The sequence below is a fragment of the Protomyctophum bolini genome, assembly GCF_963924005.1.
Source record: "Protomyctophum bolini genome assembly, chromosome: 6".
NCBI classification, from domain to species: Eukaryota; Metazoa; Chordata; class Actinopteri; order Myctophiformes; family Myctophidae; genus Protomyctophum; species Protomyctophum bolini.
In genome coordinates, this window is record NC_137867.1 from 13,158,960 (window position 1) to 13,178,959 (window position 20,000).

Sequence of the window (20,000 nt, forward strand, 5' to 3'; positions counted from 1 at the left end):
AACAAATAACAAACCAACACACCCTCTCTCTCTCTCTCTCTCTCTCTCTCTCTCTCTTTGCAGGTCACAGCAGCTGCTATGTCACAGCAAAGCGCACCCCCACCCATGCCCCAAGGTTTCCGCTTGGTTACGGTCTATTGATGCACTGAAACACTGGGCGTCATCAATCAAACAAGGCACAATTTCTACGGTTGAAGTCATCCCGATCCTCTCCAAATCAAAACATTTGAATTGTAAATTTAACTGCGGAACACAAATACAAGGACATCTATGTTAAGAGTTTTTTAAGTTACAGTTGTTTGCAGCCTCCAAAAATATGTTATAAGGGCCTTGATATTAATTGCAACTTCTATAAGTGTAAATGACAGCATCTGTATGGTCAGAATAGGTCTCATATGTACAATGAAATGTGTCAATTAAACAACTTAATATATTGGTACGCTATATTTAACCGGATTGGAGGGGGTATCATCTCTTGACTGGGGTCAACGCTATGCGTTGTGAATTTGTAGATTTCTGTGAATGTTCCCCCAGAATAGAGTGGTAAAGAAGCCAGTCTATGGGGAATGTCTACATTCCACCGTAAGGACATAATTGGCAAACAGGGTCTTGGTCTAGTCACTAGACCAAGACCCTGTTTGCCAACTCTAGTGGTACCAGCACTTCTACTCATGTGGAACCTCTTGTAAGGTGTTTCCTGATGTGAGTGCACAACATGGGAAGAACCCGGCTTCCTCCTTGGATCACCCACTGTCAAACATCAGGTGGTTAAAATCATTATTTCTAAATGTCTTGAACAGGTATGTTCATGACTCATTATAGATGCTAGTATCCACAGTGCCTTGAGATACACAGTAACAGCATCTTACTTCACTCAAAAGGGGCTAAGACAAGTGCTTGCATCTTATCCTGTGTTTTGTAATCACATATTCACAGAATTCAATTTGAATTTTTGACTTTGTGAAAGCAATTGACTTACTGACATCCCATGAATCTCAATAATCATGCACCAATGCGGCGCCTCCGCAGGTGTTTGACCAAAAGAAACACTTTCTTTTACTTTTGTGAACATTATTTTACAACCAGGCTAGAATAATCTTAGAGAAATATCTGCGATATACTAGCGTCATGTCCAGGGGGTGTACTTGTACATCAAACAGGAGATAGGCTCCTGCCCTATGGGCCTCATGGCTATAGGCTAGAATAATCGAGGGAGGGATCTTGAGATGTACTGTCATACATGTGTGGGTGTGTGAGTGTGTGTGTGTGTGTGTGTGTGTGTGTGTGTGTGTGTGTGTGTGTGTGTGTGTGTGTGTGTGTGTGTGTGTGTGCGTGCGTGCGTGCGTGCATGAGTATACCTGTGTTTGTCCCTTAGTCATGGCTTTAAAGCTGTGATACAGCCTAATATGTGACCAACCGGAAGCAATAAGGGGATAAGTGCATGGGATCGTTCCTGGCATCTTAATATGTGGTAACAAAGGAAGAATATATTAGTTACTGTGAACCTGGATACGTGTTGGCGACTTATTGTCATTCCCTGCCATGCAAAATGTACCGCCTTGAGGCAGATTAATCATTAAGCACACAAGGACACGCACACACACGCACACGCACACGCATGCGCGCACACAGACACGCTTGGTCAAATACTAACCCACTATTTCTCACTCTCTCCCTGTCTCACACACACACACACACACACACACACACACACTCGCACGCAGGCATACAGGCACACACGCACACCTACACGCCCTTCCTTCCCCGGAGGTCTGTCAAGCAGGCGTTGTCTATAAAAGCTGCAGTCAACCCCAGTGGAGGTAGAGACACAGCATAGCACAATCTCCCACATCACACAGGCACCCGTGGAAACAGATCAGCTGTGAGCTCTCTCGTACACAGAACACTCTCCTGGGATATGAACACTCTCGTCCTTGCCTGTCTCCTGTGTTTTGGTAAGTCTGGAAATGTATGATGCTGTGTATGTGTGTGTGTGTGTGTGTGTGTGTGTGTGTGTGTGTGTGTGTGTGTGTGTGGCAGGGATGAACCGGGCAAATACAGCGGTAGTAAAATGATAGGGCACCGGATGAAGGTGGAGGAAGAAGTTTTACCACAAGTAAGGGCATGTCAAACAAACAGACTATTGAGGCATTTCAAAGAAAAGATTGGTGGGTTTTCACCAACTAAATGTGTGCCAAATCTATTGTCACACATTTGACTGGATAATCAATATAGTAGCCTAGCTGTTACTGGTGGTTTTAGCACTTTAAATTGAGAGAGGGGTGAACATTCAGTGAGAATAGCCGACAAGCTCACAACACGTTTTGTTTTTTCGGTGAAGATATTTGGTGTAAGGCAAAATACTAGCATATATAGAGGCCTGGGGGAATAGCATTTGACTTGCAAATAAAAGGCAGACAGTTATTGTTATACTGTCCTACAGCTGTAAGGGTTTGTAGGTCTGTACATCTGAATTACCGGTAATTGCCAGCAAATTCATGCCTTGGGGCTTAGGCTATGGTCACACCTAATTTATGTGCCTTTTTGCAATGTTTTTCAATGGGAACGAAGCGTTTTCACACAGAAAGCCACGCAATGGCAACAAAATGCTCTGTTCCCATTCAAAACCTTTGCAAAAGACACCCACATATACAGTATATGCAGAATCAATGTTAGGTGTGACCGTACCCTTACAGTCAAATTGACTAACTTTTTGGAATAAATCTGAACAGGGAATCCAACTACATTCAGCAGCTCAGGATTTGACTCCTTGATGAGGTCCTCGGGTCATGCTTCAGGTTTCAGTTTTTTGGCGATATTGTATGCATGCCATGGCCACGGACGGAGAAAGATTAGATTCCACAGACCTATATACCATAGCAGTAAAACATGTATATGTACTAGGTGTGATTTGCGGTTGGTTTTGTTTTTAGCTTTCAGTGCTGTAGGAGTCTTGGGATCTGAGGTCACATTCTCCAACGGACTGAGCCGTGTGACTGGAGGTCCGGCCTCCGGAGAGGGCCTCCAGAGTTCTCTGAGTGACGATGAGGAGCTGGAAGTGGACGACGACCTTTCAGGAGGAGCCGACATCTCCTCATCTCACGGTAAATATATAGCACCGAAGCAAACGCTTTTCCACTTCAACTTCAAACATATTTATTTTAATCTGCCATTCCTCATAGAGATCATAATGCACAAAAGTCGGAAACTAAACTAAACTAAAAGCTAAATTAAAACTATCCACCAAACAGTTTATGTATTTTGACGGACTCGTCATTGTGGGCAAATTTCAAAATTATGTAAAAAGATTTTTTTATGTAAATACAAATTATGTAAAAAGAAAGAAAAAACGAAAACGAAAAATCATACTGTATAACATTGTGAAATCGACGTTTGAATTGAGAAGCAAAATGTACTGTTATGATCTGATACGTACTTTGTATCATTCATGAATGTACAGCACAGACTTCTAAGAGGACTTTGGAAACGTCTCAAAGTTACCCAACCCTAATTGCCACTGACAATTTCAACTCAAACAGCTCCACTCTCTCATGGGAGTTTGCTATTTCCCTATTCTGCCTTATTAAATCGACTATATTCAGCATCTCTTTTGTCATCGAAGGAACCCAACAGTAACATAATTATGTAAACCCTCCCAATAACATCCTATAATAAAATCAATGTTGTCAAAATCCAAATCGAGTGGTGGTCCAGATTTAGCTGCGAACACCTCCACTAACCGCGTCTCCTTTGACAGGGACACACCACAGAGGAGATGAGAAGATATCGAAGAAGAAGAAGAAAGGCAAGGGCAAGAGGAGGCACAAACTCGGGAGCCAAGCCACCACTGCCTTCAACCCGGAGCACACATACTACACCGGCGGACACACCGTCAGCGGCCACACCGCTGGCCTCACGTCGGCCCACAGTACCACCACAGAGGATCCTTGTGGCACCACCCATCTGAGCTACTGTATCCATGGCTTCTGTAAATACATGGAAGGCCTGCAGGAGCCAGTGTGTGTGTGAGTACGGGCCACAGCATGAGTCGTATTGTTAATATTATCAGTGGATTTTATTTTCTTTCTTATAGTAACTTTCGTTTTTCATAGAGAATGCTATTGTCCATTGCTTTTTCAACCTGAAAGTAGTACTGCACATTAAGGCTTGAGCGGTACGTGTTTGGGTTCTCATGCGGGAGACCCAACATTGCTGCTCGACCGGGATCTTATTTAGTTAGGGGTGCAGGTCAGAGGGGTGGGTGAATATACTGTAGCAGAGTGGATCTTAGTTAGTTAGGGGTGCAGGTCAGAGGGGGATCTTAGTTAGTTAGGGGTGCAGGTCAGAGGGGGATCTTAGTTAGTTAGGGGTGCAGGTCAGAGGGGTGGGTGAATATACTCTAGCAGAGTGGCACTGCCTGAAGTACAGAAGCCTAATATCTCCCTTGGCCAGGGGAGAAATCTACTTTGTATGAGTGGTAGTGTTTGTTTTCAGATTGACCCTTCCTTCGTGATAAATATAGTACATATATAAGTAATTAACTATGGTCAACGTATTATATCTTCTGTTTCCACTCCAGCTGCATGAAGGGTTATGACGGCGAGCGCTGTGGGATCCAGCTGTTGGAGACGAAGAACGACGAAGAGGAAGGAGGCGGATCCGAGGTGGTGCAGACAATCCTGGTGGTCATTGCTGTAGTTCTGTCCATTATCAGCTGCACTGCCATCCTACTCATGACATGTGCACAGTGAGTGTTTAACACGCACACACGCACGCACAAAACCAAACCAAACCAAAACCAAAAGTAGCCATAGCCCATGCTCCACTGCGGGTTCCCCATTCTTTTTGGCAAGTTTCAGAGCACATGGTGGTATGCTGAGACCAGACTTGGTATAAAGAATTACCTACCGTTTATTTAGGTCTATTTTTGGTCGAAACAGACAATTACAACTTTGAGGTGACTACTCGTGTGCCAGGTGCATAAAAGCAAGTACCTGTTTCCATAGAATGTTCACCTATTTTCACCAAACGTTTCGCCTATTTGCGTCTACAGTATATAACGTGCCCAGAACTGGGATGACAGGGTTCATGACGGTGATACCCTCCACTCCCCCCAACACACGCTCCACATGAAAAGCCAACATCCTGCCCTCAAACACTTCTTGGCATCCGGACACACTGACACATCCTAAAGCATATAACACACCCAAACACACCCTGTACTCGACGATTGCTCACTGACCTCACTGGGAAGAGTTAATGAACTGTTAAAGCTTTACATTTCCCAGTGGTTGACCGAACATTCGGTACTTTGATGTGCTTAACAGTACACAAATACTTCTTTAACACAAATACCTCAAATATATCTCATCGGAATGATCAATCTCTGATCAATGTTTCTTTTGCCCTGCTGATGTCGTTATTAGTGGCTTAGAAAACTCAGTAGGTTTAATATAAATGTAAAATAATAATACACACATACTAGTCTAGTATATGTGTATTTTATCATGTTTACTTAAATGTTACCTTTATAACCACAGTCTGTATTCTATGTTAACTGGAAAGGGCTTAATGTAGATGATATTCTCAATTCTAAATCAATCAGTAACCGTCCACATTGCATCATAAGTAATGTCTGAATACCGAACAAAGTCAATAGTCCAGGTGGAAGCAAATATAATAGAGATAGAGATATGGAATGATCAGTAAGAAAATCTGGGGCTTGCACAGTGTAAGTATTGTTTCAAGGTATTGCAACAGTGAAACGGCTTGTAGTATTTGTACTTTCAGTCACACAATTTATGAAATATAGAAGAAAAAAAAGATATATATATTACACACACATGCACGTGTGTGCACACACACACACACACACACACACACACACACACACACACACACACACACACACACACACACACACACACACACACACACACACACACACACACACACCATCTGCAAACATGATCATCATACATGTTCATTTGAATGATGGTTCTTGTCTCTGCCTTTAGTTACAGGACACATAAGAACTTCATGGCAGCCTACCTGGGAACAGGAACGGAAGAGGAGAAGCTCCAGAAAGCCGTCAATGATGTCATGGTGTGAACGGTGCGTGTCATACAGTAGTTACGCTCTTTAGCCTATTTAAACTGTACAAAGACTGCACACGCACAGGATGCTGTTAGACGGCTGGGTAAAAATAGACTGGTAATCTGTTTTTAAACGCTGCACATGATGAAACAATTCAAATTAGGCCATTACAATACAATCTCCTACAAATAGGTGTTGGTGTCAGTCACTAGACATGAGTGTGATGCCAGCCAGACAGCAGCGGGGGGGAGGGGGGCACTAGAGTAAAAGCGCACGTTGTGTTTTTGTTATTGAATGGAAAGGATTGCGCCACATGAAGAGGAAGTCCCTTCAAGATGGATTAGACTGAATTAGTCTCATCTACACCATGCTGGTGCACACTGAACATTCAGGGTGATTCACCCATGTATCTACGGACATATAATGCTGCACAATAACAGCTCTTAAATACTACTAACTGTACACGTGTGCACCCTCAGGCACCCAATTATTCCACTTATAGTAAGGAGCTGAACATACAGTATAGTGGTCAGGCCTCACACTCTCTCTTGCACGCACGCACGCGCGCACACACACACACACACACACACACACACACACACACACACACACACACACACACACACACACACACACACACACACACACACACACACACACACACGCACCCACACACACACACACACACACACACACACACACACACAAACAGGCATAAACACAAACAGGCGTACGCTCAGACATCACGTGTATACACTCCAGTCAATGTAGCCCACAGACACAAACCTATAGCCTTAAGGCTTAAGCAAAACAATGTGGCTAGGTAAGGTAAGGTAACATTCTCTTCATAGCATACCTGTCACTAAATTATAGGTTCCGCCCTTAAGAAGGCCTGTCTGGTTACCCACGTAAATATTACAACACTTGAATGTGAACAAAATATAGACAATATTTCATCATTGTGAGTAATTTACTCAAAACCCACTGGATGGCTATAAAACAATTAAGGCCTGAATGAAGGCAGCACTTAGTCAACAATATTGGCTGGATTTCAGGATTTCTTCAAAATCTCTGTGATAAAATTAAGTAAAGTAACTGAAGTCCTCTAAATCTCCAAGTACTTTAATTGTTACTTTTACTTTTGTCAAGTATCTTGGGGTCAGCCTTATTCAGCTCTGTTACCTGAGCATAGTATGTTTTTCACTCCATTCAATCACGAAGCAAGTTTATCCTTTACCTTTGCTTCTTACCAGAAGCTTATTGCGATAATCAATCCATGGAGACCGCCATGATATTTTTGTTTTATGGTAGGTCCATAGCAACACCAAGGCACCTATAAACAAAGTGCTTATGACCTATATAATACTTTTATATGATGTGACTGTATGTTTCCTTTTGCTTATTTAGCACGCAATTCTGTAAAACATTAACCATTGTAAAGTACATTTTTCGACGAAAATTGCATATCTACAAGTTCACAGCTGCGACACATTTCACATTACTTGTGAAAAACTGTGTTTTAATTGCTTAAACCACTTGAACCCCAACATGCCTATTCTGGGGGGAACATTTGAAAAAGAAATGCAGATCTACAAACTCAATGCGTTGTGTTGGGAGTGGGACGAGTTGTGAGCTTGTAGATCGGCTATTTAGGGCAAATAAATGTGGTGTTGACAAAAGAAAAGCGGCCCAAGTACAGTTGTAACTCAGGTTCGAATAGGGGGTTTAAGTGCTTAAATGACACGCTTCCCTGTCTCTCCTCACCCAGGCCTAAAGATGGGATGAAGTCCAGCCCTGCAAGAAGAATGACCAGCCCACTCGCCACTGCTCTAGACGCTGTGCAGAAACGCAGCCCAGAACTCGCGTAGAATGTAATTTATTTGAGTGCCATATTATTTATTGCTGAGTAATTTGTGTATGATATAGTGTATGTACTGTATGCATGTCGGACAATTGTTATGTTTGAAGATTTCAGTGGAGACGTTGAGCGTCTCCACTGATGTACCATAGTATGGCTAGGTTTTATTTATTTCACTGCTGTTGTCTTTATAGGTCAGAGTTTTACTCTCATTATGTCACGCTGGTAGAGGTGGATGATGGAATTTGATCACCATTAAAGTCTCTCAGTGTTAGATAAAGCATGTGATTGTCGTCGGTGTCTTTTGTACTGTGTGCGCGTGCGTGTGTTTGCGCATGTGTGTGTGTGTGTGTGTGTGTGTGTGTGTGTGTGTGTGTGTGTGTCATGCTGCCACTGCATGGGTTATGTGTTTACATTCTTTTCTGTAGACGCATCTCATACCACTGTTGGATGCTCGTACAAACACAGCAGCATTGTGGCCAAACACAGATGCAAACTGCAAAGTACACTGTGCAATCCTGAGCATTACCCTAACCCTGAGTGAGACAGTCCAAATACAACCAAATCGACGCTTCCTTACAGTATGTAGAGTTAAATGAGTACTCTGACTTTTACTGTGTAGAGGCCAAGAATAACTTTACAGTGAGATAACTTCACAGAACTCTTGGTGACATTACACAAGAAACGTAACACATTGACACAACGGGATGAAGCTCTTTAGACACCAAATGTTGTATCTATCGCACATCCCAAATTGCAGACGTAAACATCGAAACATGCTATTGGTGTGTGTGTAAGCCGGTGGAAATGTATAGATGTGTTTGGTTTATTGTAATGTTTGTGCTTTTGCTGTGTTTATACTTTTGCATGTTTGAAATGATTTTGATAAGTGAGATTATTGTCCAGTGATTTTGCTTATTTTGTATAACTTTGGTTTCATGTATTTTTATAACTTATTTTTCCACTGACTGACATTAAACCCTGGCTGATACCAATCAAGGACCTGCAGCTTCAAGGACCTACACCTGGGTTGGGTGTGGTCCACCAGGAGCCCTATATAAGACAGAGGAGAGTGTTTGGAGAAAAAGGTTGGAGTGTGTTTGAGCTGAGCAGACCATATAGCTCCCATGGGCTGGGGCCAGACAGGGGGGTCGGGACACGTACTCCAGCTGGGGGCCAGTGGTAGCCGTGAGCAGGTCGACATTCGATGGGCTGTAACTGCAGAGAGAGCCAGGCCTTCAACAAGCTCTGTAAGCGCCACGACCACGTCCCCTGACACAGAGCAGTAGAGAGGTTTCGGGAGGGGAGCTGGATGTGCAAAGAACAAGTAATGAACTGACGGAGAGCAGGGGAGTTGGTTGTAGGGAAGGCGGTGGCACGACGCACTTTAGAGTAAGAAGCTCTGGATTTAAGTAGCATTGTATTTTCTATTGGCCATTTTAGCGTGCCCCCCCTGTATAAGGCAATAAATTACTTTTGTAATCCCCCACCTTAATCCTGTTTCAGACTTTCCGTCTTCCGTCTTTCCATGGTTTTCCTTAATTTATTGCTCTTTAACTGGTTTTAATATCGAACCTGAATGTCCTTTTATTGTTGAATTTAAGAGTCCGAGTTCCCTTGACTCTTTTATTCCAAGGGTGGCGTAGTTGGCTACAATTTTAAATGAGTCTCACAGTACAATGCACTTTAATTAGTACACCTTAAATATACACTGTGTTTCTTGTGACTTTAACGGCCACATGTCACATATGCAACTTTTTTTTTTAACTTTATCTGCAAAGATTTCCATTGCGGCAACTGAGTGCCGTTTGTAGACATAAGGTTGGTGAGGGGTGCGTCAAAATATATAGATTTGAACTGGAAACACAATGAAGGAGACATATCATGTATTTCTGGTTCATAGGAAAGATACGGGAAAATTAACTGGAACAGGATACGGATATGGCACTTCCCAAACATGGGTACAGAGACTATTGACGACAATCAAATCAATGGAATAATGATTTGTTCATATTTAGTGTTACAGTTACACCATACATTATCGGGAAAGATATCTCATGATTATTGCTAACATTAGGAGGACTGTCTAGATACAGTAAATGCAATTAAAATAAAACAAAACATGACATTTAGAACATTATAATCTCTCAGTTCTTATCTTCTGTCTGCTGTATATGTAAACATAGACACCTAGTGTAGTTATGTGTTGCCATGGTGCTGAAGTGTTTTGAATGGAGGAGTGACATCCTACCTAGTCTGTATGAATGGGTAATACTACAAATAGAGAGGTATTTGAACTGGGAGAAAGGTGGATTCTCTCTCTCTCTCTCTCACACACACACACACACACACACACGCATGCACGTGCACGCACGCACACACACACACACACACACACACACACACACACACACACACACACACACACACACACACACACACACACACACACACACACACACACACACACACACACACACACACACACACACACACACACACACACACACACACACCTACTCATTATTAGAAAGCTCATGCCAACAGTGTGGAATAGAACACATCAAAGGCACAGAGGAATGCAAGCAAACAAATATTACCTCCATTATATCACTGCATAGTTTTACACAAAAGATCCAGTTGCATACGTGCTTGTGGTTCACATGAAAGTGGCTTTATATTCGCCTGATAAATTCTAACTTAACAAATGAAAATAATTCAAAGAAAATGGTCGGCCTAGGATAATGTGACTGACTCCTTAAAAATGGCTTATTTTAGACTTATTTTTAGGAGATGTTGATTTACATAAAGGCATAATCACACATTTTGAATTGAACTATTTTGAATGTACAGTAGATGACCTGAGTGGCAAACAGCCTGGAATAGTGATGTGCCACATAATTTGTTCTTCAAAAATAACTCTATTCTAACGAGCCACTACTACTAAAATGTTGAACTGCAGCATTAGCCATTATAATTAAACTTGACACATACTGTAAAGACAATACAATTCTAGATTACCGGTACGGTAGCTTTCTATCTTTGCCAATCCTATATCCTACCTCCACAGACCTCAAAGTCTACCAGTTGACTCTACTTGTGAGACCACTAGTGCGCTGGCACAGACTCACTCAGGGAAAATCTATTCTGCATTCAGAAAATGCAGGACCATATCGGTTTAAACATAGTCCCAGCTTTGGCTATATTATAAATGAACATAGACAATTTGTACATTCATTGCTTAATATTATTCTGTATGGTCTTCTCTAAGTCACCTTGCTACTGCCATTCAACTTAGATTGTTAGGCTATTTGTTTGTAAAAAATATTTTTGTTAAAATAGCACATTACTATTTAGTTCTGATCTGTTAATATCTATAATCATTTGCCCTGATTTTACAACAGCTTTGAAATCAAAGCGTTGGCATTGGTGTGACAGATATCTTCAAGTATCACATTTAGCTCACTAGCAAGTGAGATGGCTGCACCATGAAGAAGGTGTGTTCAGTATTGGTACATGTGCATGTATCTCGTAAATAAAGCTGATACTCATTTTAACCTTTAAGCTATTATGATAAAGCTATTTTTAGTTCTTCAATAAACATTGCTGCAATTGTTGGTAGGTAGACGTATGAGTGTGGTTAAGGGAGTGTGGTGTTATGTGGCTAGTGAATGTGGAAAAGGCGAGGCCGCATAGATCAGCCCATCAGCCACCAAACACATACGTACAGTAGGTGATGCAGTCAAGGTAAACATTAAAGCTGCTATAAGCAATAATATGTCAAAATTGTATAATGACCTTTTTATTTTTTTGGTATTCAGGCAGCCAGCAATGGGTAGAACGCTCCCAAACATAATTGTCTCTGTGACACATCTAGGGCACATCTAGACCCCAATCTGCATTCAAAGATTTTCCTAGAAGCTTTATCATTGGTCGATTTGTCTGTCTGCTTCCTGATTGGTTAGTCACTGCGACCAGGTTTTTTTTTCCGACCAATGACAAAGCTTCTAGGAACATCTTTGAATGCAGATTGCGGCCCCTAGATGTGTCACAGAGACTAAATTATTTTTGCGAGCGTTCTACCCATTGCTGGCTGTCTGGATACCACACAAATTTAAAAATAAAAAGGTCATTCATATTTTGACATATTGCTTATAGCAGCTTTAACAATAGCTTGACCCTCAATACACTTAGTTGACAGCTCCATCACAAAGATGCTTCCCAAGACATACTGTAGGCCTACCAACCACAGTTTTTCAGGCAGGATGCCGCATTTGCGGCTCAGCCAATCCCACAAAACTATTCCACAGCAAGCCAATGAATCATTAGCAGACCACTTTATCACTTTATTTCTTTCCGAAGCTGATAGATCAGTGTTGTCGGCTCTGCTGTCACGCTGCAATGTGTCCACAGACTCCACATAGCCGGTGTGCCCCCTTCCCCTCCTAGCTATGTGCCTATATAGGGTTGGCTACCACAGCATCAGAGTGGGCTCACCATCAGTTCTTGGTGTCTGACACACAATAGCCTATACCAAGCGTTCAGGTACTATGTATAAATATGTTTTAAATAAGTTAAGAGAGTACCGTTTGTAGCAAAAGCTTGTGAATATCTAAGACCCACAAAGAAGAAAACCCTTTACCTGTACTTTTTGTGGTAAAAGTGCTTTAAAGTTCAATGAATAATCATGATGCAATGATATTAGCACTTGCCCAGGGGAGCAGGTGTAAAGAGAAGTTACTGTACACTGTTCTTTTTCTCCCTCTGCATATAAAACCTCAACATGTTCGACTTGTAGACGCTTATTCACAGCTTCAAATGTTGACATGTGCGTCATCGATGCACAAATGTGTCACCACACATGCTCAGACTGAGACCACATCCTGTGAACTCATTTAAGATATAAAGAAGCGTGTGTGCATCAAAGCATCTCTCAGTTGCCGTGGTTTCACTTCACAGAGGGAGATATGACCTGCACAACAGTTATCAGTGCCATGACCTATTTTATAGTCCTTCTCTACCTCCAATCCTGTAAATATTGTATATTCTATATTGAAGTTATTTATTGTGTGATTTATTTGCTTTGTCCATGTTACTGCTCTTTTTCAGCCATGCTTTTGCAAAAAATAATAAGCAGCTGGCAACTTCAAATTCAGTTGTGATTGATTAGTATAGTTGATCTGTATATTCTATTGTTCAACAGATAATCATAATATTTTGTCCCAGGTTACTGTGCAGAGATAATTAGGGGCAGAGAGGTAAAGCCTCACTCCTTGCCTCACCTGGCCCTTCTGGAGGACAGCAACGGACCTGCTTGTGGAGGAACCTTGATCAATTCAAAATGGGTCTTGACTGCTGCTCACTGTAGTAATAAGTAAGTCTCTTATGTAATTTGCTAAGATTATGCCCCAAATTAACTTTTTGTATTTTGTTAAGTGAGCACATATAAGGTATTTGTGTGATGATGTGTGTTGTGTTGGTAATATTTGACGTGAGTAGTTGTAGAACTTCTGCATGTTGTTCATTTGTTGCAATGTATCTTATAAAATACTGTGCGGCATACTTTTCCAGAACTGAAAAAATAAGAATTGAGAAGGTGATTCTGGGGGTGCATTCTATAAAGAATCAGGAAAAGGATTCCAGGCAAACACGAAAGGTCAAACTCCATGTTCCTCACCCCCGCTTTGATATCGCAACAAAGGAAAATGACCTCATGCTGCTGAAGGTAAAGTGTTGATAAATTGCTGAGATGACTTAAAATGAGTACACCTTTTGCACATCTACAAACAGATGGAGACCTAATGATAACCTGATGAAGGTCTCTGGACAAAAATGTGTCCCCTATTAAGACGTATAAGTTATGTTCATGCAGTAAAGAATCCAGAATTCCAAGTATTTTTCTTTTTCAGCTTGATAAACTGGTAAAGAAGACGAAGACAGTCAAATATCTAGCAGTGCCTAAAAAAGCTGCCCCGGACCCTTCAGCGGGCTCCACCTGTCTGGTGGCTGGATGGGGGAGGACAATCGGATGGACTAAGAAACAATCCAAGATGTCTGATGTTTTGATGTCTGCCAATGTGACTGTCATTGACAGAGTGAAGTGTAACGCATATTACAACTCTAAACCTATCATCACGCGCAACATGATATGTGCTGGTTCCGTGGATAAAAACAGTGGCGACACATGTGAGGTATATATCACTGAGAATTATTATTATTATTATTGATTTATTTCTTTTTAATTATTGGTTATTTTAGTTAGTTAAATTAAGTTAAATCAAGGGGAATTTGAATTTGACTTATTACTGGTCTGGCACTACTCTATACCCAGCACCAATTATTTAACGTTTGGATGTTATTTAATAATTGCGCCATCTTCTTCCCTATAGGGTGATTCTGGTGGCCCGCTGCAGTGCAATGGTGTGTTAGTAGCAGTTACCTCTTTTGGACCCCGAAAATGTGGTCAGAAGAACAAACCAGGAGTGTATTCCTTTCTTTCAAAAAAACACATCAACTGGATCAAAAAAACTATAAAAAAATAAGACTCATGATCGAGCAGTTAATAATTTCACTAGAGGGCATGCACGTGACATACCCAAAAGTTATGCGGGAACGCCTACTGAGTGGCAAAAAACTGATTGCATTAAACGACGTTAAACTCACTTTGCGACTCACTTTATGTTTATAAGTATTCATTTTATTTTGTAAATATAAACAAATTGACCCATAATTAGGACACTCTCAGAGATAGAAAGGTCTAAATAAATATAATTTTACTGTGAGCCACTGCGACAGCTGTAAGTGCATGTGATGATATATATATATTTTTAAGAACAAAATTGAGCATGAGCAGTGTTGGCATGGGGTGATGTATGGGGGAAAATGCCACAGATCGGTTTTTAACATTAACGTTACTTATAATGCAGTATTGTATGGAGTCTTTGATGAAAAACATGTCTGCTATGGAACAAGACTTCTATTGGGCTGTGGTTTGCACTGTGGTCAATAAGATCTGGAACACCAGGAGTGATCAGGAGGGCCATCTCTGGAGAGGTGGTCTTCATACAAATAGTAACTGAACTGAAAAGACAGAACCCTGGACTCAAGACAGAAAAACTGATACCAACACTCTGTGTGTATTGCAATTCCTTACTACTGTACTGCCAAACTCAATGTAATAGGAGTGCCATGAATAATTTAAATAAAGCATATTTAAAAAGGAAAGCAGGACATGGGTTTAATATGTATTTCGAAACTAAATTGTTGTAATAAATATTGTAGGATGGCATTTTGTATTGCCGCAATTTTTTGTATGTTATTTTTTATTCCTCAGGTACCCACACTTTCTCTCCATAATAAGGACACACACTCTTACACCAAATGGTAGGGCTGTAACGATTACAAATATAAGTTTATGATTCATTATCACACATAATTGGGTGCTTGGACATGTATGAACCCACGCGTCACGCATCACTAACATGTCCTACACATACAAGACAAAGGAAGTGTCCCTCTCTCACACAGCAGTCATCAAGTGCTGCTGTACGGTACCTTCTGTATGGGGCCGAGACATGGACACACAGGACAAGGGCCCTGGATGGAGTCAGTCTGCACAAGAATGTACTAACTAGGTGTCACATGGACGGACCACACCAGAAATGTGAACCTCTGTCTACTCTACAGGGACCTACAGTATACCAGGGGTCGGGTCGGGTCGGGTCACAGACAGACAGACAGACAGACAGACAGACAGACAGACAGACAGACAGAAGGATGAGGCTACATGCAGAGAGAGAGAGAGAGTGAAGGATGAGGCTACATGCAGAGAGAGAGAGAGAGAGAGAGAAGGATGAGGCTACATGCTTGGCAGGACTTAAGAAAAGGCCTACATTGACAGAGGTGTTGACACAAGCCAGCGTCATATGAACCAACCAGAGAGAGAGCGAGAGCAAGAAAAGAAAGAAAGAAATAATTATGGCCACGGCGGGCCATGAGGAATTGACCAGTACATAGAGATAAGTTTTGCCGTCAAGCCAGTCATTAAACAATAGCCGTCACAACACACAATCTTCAACACACCCACAACACAGCAGCCGCACACTTAGTAACAAGAACTAACTATCTACTAACTGTAGTGTAGATGAACATCAGTCTTCATTTTTAAATGATGGCTGTCTTCATGTGAAAGCCCAAAACCTATAGCTTGAACTTAAAAGGCTAATTGAAGTGGCCAAGATCCACATCAGCATCCAATCCCAGATCAGAAACACAACACAACACAGACTGCAGCGTCCAATCCCAGAGCAGAAACACAACACAACACAGACTGCAGCATCCAATCCCAGAGACACAAACAGTCACTGACTGAACATGTTTCATTAATTGCCACCCAATCATTGCGTCCTAAAATGACAGCAACAGCTTGAAGTGTACACACAGCTTAATTTGCTTACAACACAAGCAGCAGCAGCAAAGACGGGGAAAAGGGTTCGTACCTTGAGCTGTCTTCTACTCCAGTTGTAGAAGAAGGGATGGCGGCCAGCAGGGTCAAAGTTTGGAACCCACCAATGGATAGAGAGAGATAGAGCAGTCCTCTTTTAGTTCGTCCTCAGATGAGCCCTCCAGAGGGGTCTCCAGTCCTCCATACATCCCGACTGTGGCGACCGTGGCTCAGGAGGTAGAGCAGGTCCTTGGGCAAAATTGCTCCCGATGTGCAGGTTGGTACCTTGCATGGCTTCCGCCGCAATCAGTGTATGAATGTGTGTGTGTGTGGGTGTGTGTGTGTGTGTGAATGTAATGCATATGTAAAGCGCCTTGGATAAAGGCGCTATATAAATGGCACCGTTTACCATTTAATCCCAGTGTCAATGGCACCGACCAGCCTCATTCTCCTCCTCCTGGAGGCCATCTTCTCTCACCCACCCTCGGTATCACTCCATACAGATGCATGTTGGTAACGTGTTCATCCTGGTTGATGTTTAGCACTGCACGTAGCATTCTGGTGTAGCACAGTGGGGCCAGGGACGATAGAGCAGGCTTCAGGGTCCAGCATTCACAGCTATATAGGAGAGCGGACATCATGAATGGTAAATGGTGCATTTATATAGCGCCTTTATCCAAGGCGCCTTACATAGATTGTGCATTACATTCACCCATTCACACATACATTCATACACAGATGTCAATAATCATAAATAATAATAACTTGAAAGCACCTTAAAAAAACAAGGACACTTTACATGAATATACTATGAATATAGTAGAGCATTTTTTTTACATTGTATGGTTTTATTACTGTAAATTGTTTGACATTGACTTATAATAATAATTATAGTTGAAACGCTTGTTCAGTTATTGTAATTTTAGTATTTAAAAAACCCCCATTTGCACATAGCTTGTAGAAATGCCTATTCTCATACTTTAGTGTGACAGTCTTGTATGAAGAAGTATAGGGCATTAAGACATTTTGGGGCGGGAACCCCTTTTGGTGTTTTAAACATTATGCTATACTTTAGCTATTGAAAAATAGCAGATCTACAAGCTCATAGCGCGCTATGAACTTGTAGGTCTGCTATTTATTCAAATTAAAATCAAATCTTTGAATATATATTCTTTCAGAGTTTCAGTTTTTGCTTCTGGGGGGGTCCCTGGAACAACATATTTTCAATGGGGGTCGGTGGCATATATTACATATCATTTTTGGGGTCCTTGACATGAAATATTGAAAACCACTGATATAGAAAGATGAGGTTTTTCAGAAAAATATATATATTTTACATTTCAGGCCTAAATGGGGGATATGATATTTCTGCCTAACAGCAAACAAACACAATATTATTCACTTCACAGGCACAGCACACAAACAATGTGTGTATGTAATTAGTGACATGACATTACACACAAACAAACAATTCACCTCTATTAACCATGAATGCTAAAGCAGCTAATTAACTGTAGGTAGTAGCTAGGTAAGCTAACGCACCTGGTCTCTTGGGGAATGGGAATGGACTTTTTCCAAGGACGATAATTAAACTTCTCCTCCTGCTGTCACCGTCATGTCTCTGAGTTTCCACTCCCTGACAACACTGACAACTCTCCTCATCTTCCATGAGGTGGAAGTTGGTACGTTTTAACTTGTTTATTTCACTGTTTTACTAACAAACACGAAGGAGTTTGAGTCAGACAACACTCGTCAGTTTAGAGCAGTTGTCTGTGTGTGTGTGTGTGTGTGTGTGTGTGTGGGGGGGGGGGGGGGGGGGGGGGGGGGGTGCGGGAAAACCAAAGCCCTTTAAAGTTTAAAGAGACCGCGCGTGAAGCCTGCTTAGGGAGTGTCTGCCAATAACCTGCATCACAGAATAGAGTGAGCGTCTGCCTTATTACGTTTTTAACTCAAATCTATGCTTCTGGGCCGGGGGTCCCTGGAACAACATATTTTCAGATGGGGGTCGGTGGCCAATTACATATAATTTTTGGGGTTCCTTGACATGAAAATGTTTGAGAACCACTGACATAGAAACATAGGGTTTTTCAGAAAACTGTCATGATTTAGAAGACATTTTGTAGAATCGTTCTCACGTCTAAATGGGTTAAGACATTTAGGACTGAGGCTGCCGGTTCTACAAGATGTCTTCTAAATCCTGACACTGGTGCTCAAACTATAGTTCATGTCAAGGACCCCCAAAAAATTATAATGTAAAAATGATCCGCCGACCCCCATCTCAAAATATGTTGTTCCTGACCTGCAGGGACCCTCTTCACCCCAGAAGCAAAGATTTGAGTTAAAAACGTTCGCAGTGAAAGAATATAAAATTCAAAGATTTGCGGCACATATATTCACAAAAATAGCTAAAGTTTAAAAGAATTGGTTAAAGTGGTTAAGAGCTATAAAGGTGACACAGATGCGTTCCAGGTCTCAATGGGTTAAAGGTTAATCTGTATGTATGCAACTCCCAGCCAGCAGAACCCCCAGTAAATATGATTAAGCTATATGGTCATGTAAACCCACTGGAGACTGTGACGTGTCTAAGCTGAAGCTTAACCTCCTGAAGATGACTCATCTCTACATAGTTTCATATTTTAAGGGAAGAAAACAGGAGAAAACTATTATTTATCTACACGCCGGCTGGGGGGAGAAAATAATACTATCTAAACGCTGGGGCAGAAGTGAGATGTATACCTCAGTGGGACAGCATGACATGAAATGTAAGTCATAGCGGGCATATGACGATTTATAATTATGCACAGCACATGTAACGATTCATAATTATTGCAGGGCACATGTAAACTCCATCCTACAAACAACAAATCTACAAACAAGTAAAAAAAATGCCCATAAGTACTACACATGTCAAGTTGTTGCAGGCAGCATCAAGCAAGCCTTCCTTGTGATTTGCATACCAGTTCCACTGAGTGACATAAACTGGCCCACATTTGCACAGAGAGAGCAGCTCTCGAGTCAGCACTATTACAGCCCCCACCTGTGAGCATTCTTCTCACATTCATCAAGGCACTGGAATGATTATAGACAGAATGAATTTGTCATATAGTTAACCTTTTCCTGTAGATGGGGGATGGTGGGGGTTCCTGTCATGACCACATGCAATTCAAGTCATCTTTGTTAAGACCATGAGAAGTGTAACCACATACAGTACATATAGCCTACTGTAACAGAGAAGACTTACTATGCTTGCTGTCATATAAAATAAAGAACAATATGAGAAATGGTCACAGAATTATCACATTGTTTATTCTAATATTTACAGAAAGTTCAACACCCATATTTTACTTTCTCTAATAACAACCTAAAACATGAGCCTTGGTTGAAAGAAATAAACAAAATTCATTTATTGTATTTGCACTTTACAATGAGGTGCATGGCACTATTATTTAAACTTCACCACCACCAGCTAGCCACCACGACAATATCATTGTTGCAATTTGTACTGTATATTAAATATACAGTACACATTGCAATAATGATATTGTTGTGGTGACAAATGTTGTGTCTTTAATGTTCAGATTAATTTAATATGAAGGACCCCAG

General features: G+C 41.4%; 2 protein-coding genes across 2 annotated transcripts; both read left to right on the forward strand.

Annotated features, from left to right (window-relative positions):
* The first annotated feature begins 1,829 nt into the window (after positions 1-1,829).
* Positions 1,830-8,527, forward strand: areg (amphiregulin). Its single transcript, XM_080765400.1, has 6 exons — positions 1,830-1,955; positions 2,934-3,104; positions 3,758-4,025; positions 4,580-4,747; positions 6,018-6,114; positions 7,865-8,527. Exons 1-5 carry the CDS (start codon positions 1,919-1,921, stop codon positions 6,109-6,111), a joined length of 738 nt encoding a protein of 245 aa, XP_080621526.1. The 5' UTR covers positions 1,830-1,918; the 3' UTR covers positions 6,112-6,114; positions 7,865-8,527.
* A 4,378-nt stretch (positions 8,528-12,905) lies between these two features.
* LOC308316773 (granzyme A-like) lies at positions 12,906-14,511 on the forward strand. The gene is made up of 5 exons (XM_080765546.1): positions 12,906-12,985; positions 13,181-13,328; positions 13,526-13,679; positions 13,864-14,145; positions 14,344-14,511. The coding sequence occupies exons 1-5, from the start codon at positions 12,922-12,924 to the stop codon at positions 14,494-14,496; spliced, it is 801 nt and encodes a 266-aa protein (XP_080621672.1). The 5' UTR covers positions 12,906-12,921; the 3' UTR covers positions 14,497-14,511.
* The last annotated feature ends 5,489 nt before the right edge of the window (positions 14,512-20,000 follow it).

What these genes read in the sequence shown, in the direction of transcription:
- LOC308316773 (XM_080765546.1), top strand. Translation starts at nt 12,922, where the DNA reads ATGACCTGCACAACAGTTATCAGTGCCATGACCTATTTTATAGTCCTT. An exon ending in GCTGCTCACTGTAGTAATAA is followed by an intron (nt 13,329 to 13,525) that starts GTAAGTCTCTTA and finishes ATACTTTTCCAG; the next exon opens with AACTGAAAAAATAAGAATTG. An exon ending in ACAGTGGCGACACATGTGAG is followed by an intron (nt 14,146 to 14,343) that starts GTATATATCACT and finishes TCTTCCCTATAG; the next exon opens with GGTGATTCTGGTGGCCCGCT.
- areg (XM_080765400.1), top strand. Translation starts at nt 1,919, where the DNA reads ATGAACACTCTCGTCCTTGCCTGTCTCCTGTGTTTTG. An exon ending in CGACATCTCCTCATCTCACG is followed by an intron (nt 3,105 to 3,757) that starts GTAAATATATAG and finishes CTCCTTTGACAG; the next exon opens with GGACACACCACAGAGGAGAT. An exon ending in CTACTCATGACATGTGCACA is followed by an intron (nt 4,748 to 6,017) that starts GTGAGTGTTTAA and finishes CTCTGCCTTTAG; the next exon opens with TTACAGGACACATAAGAACT.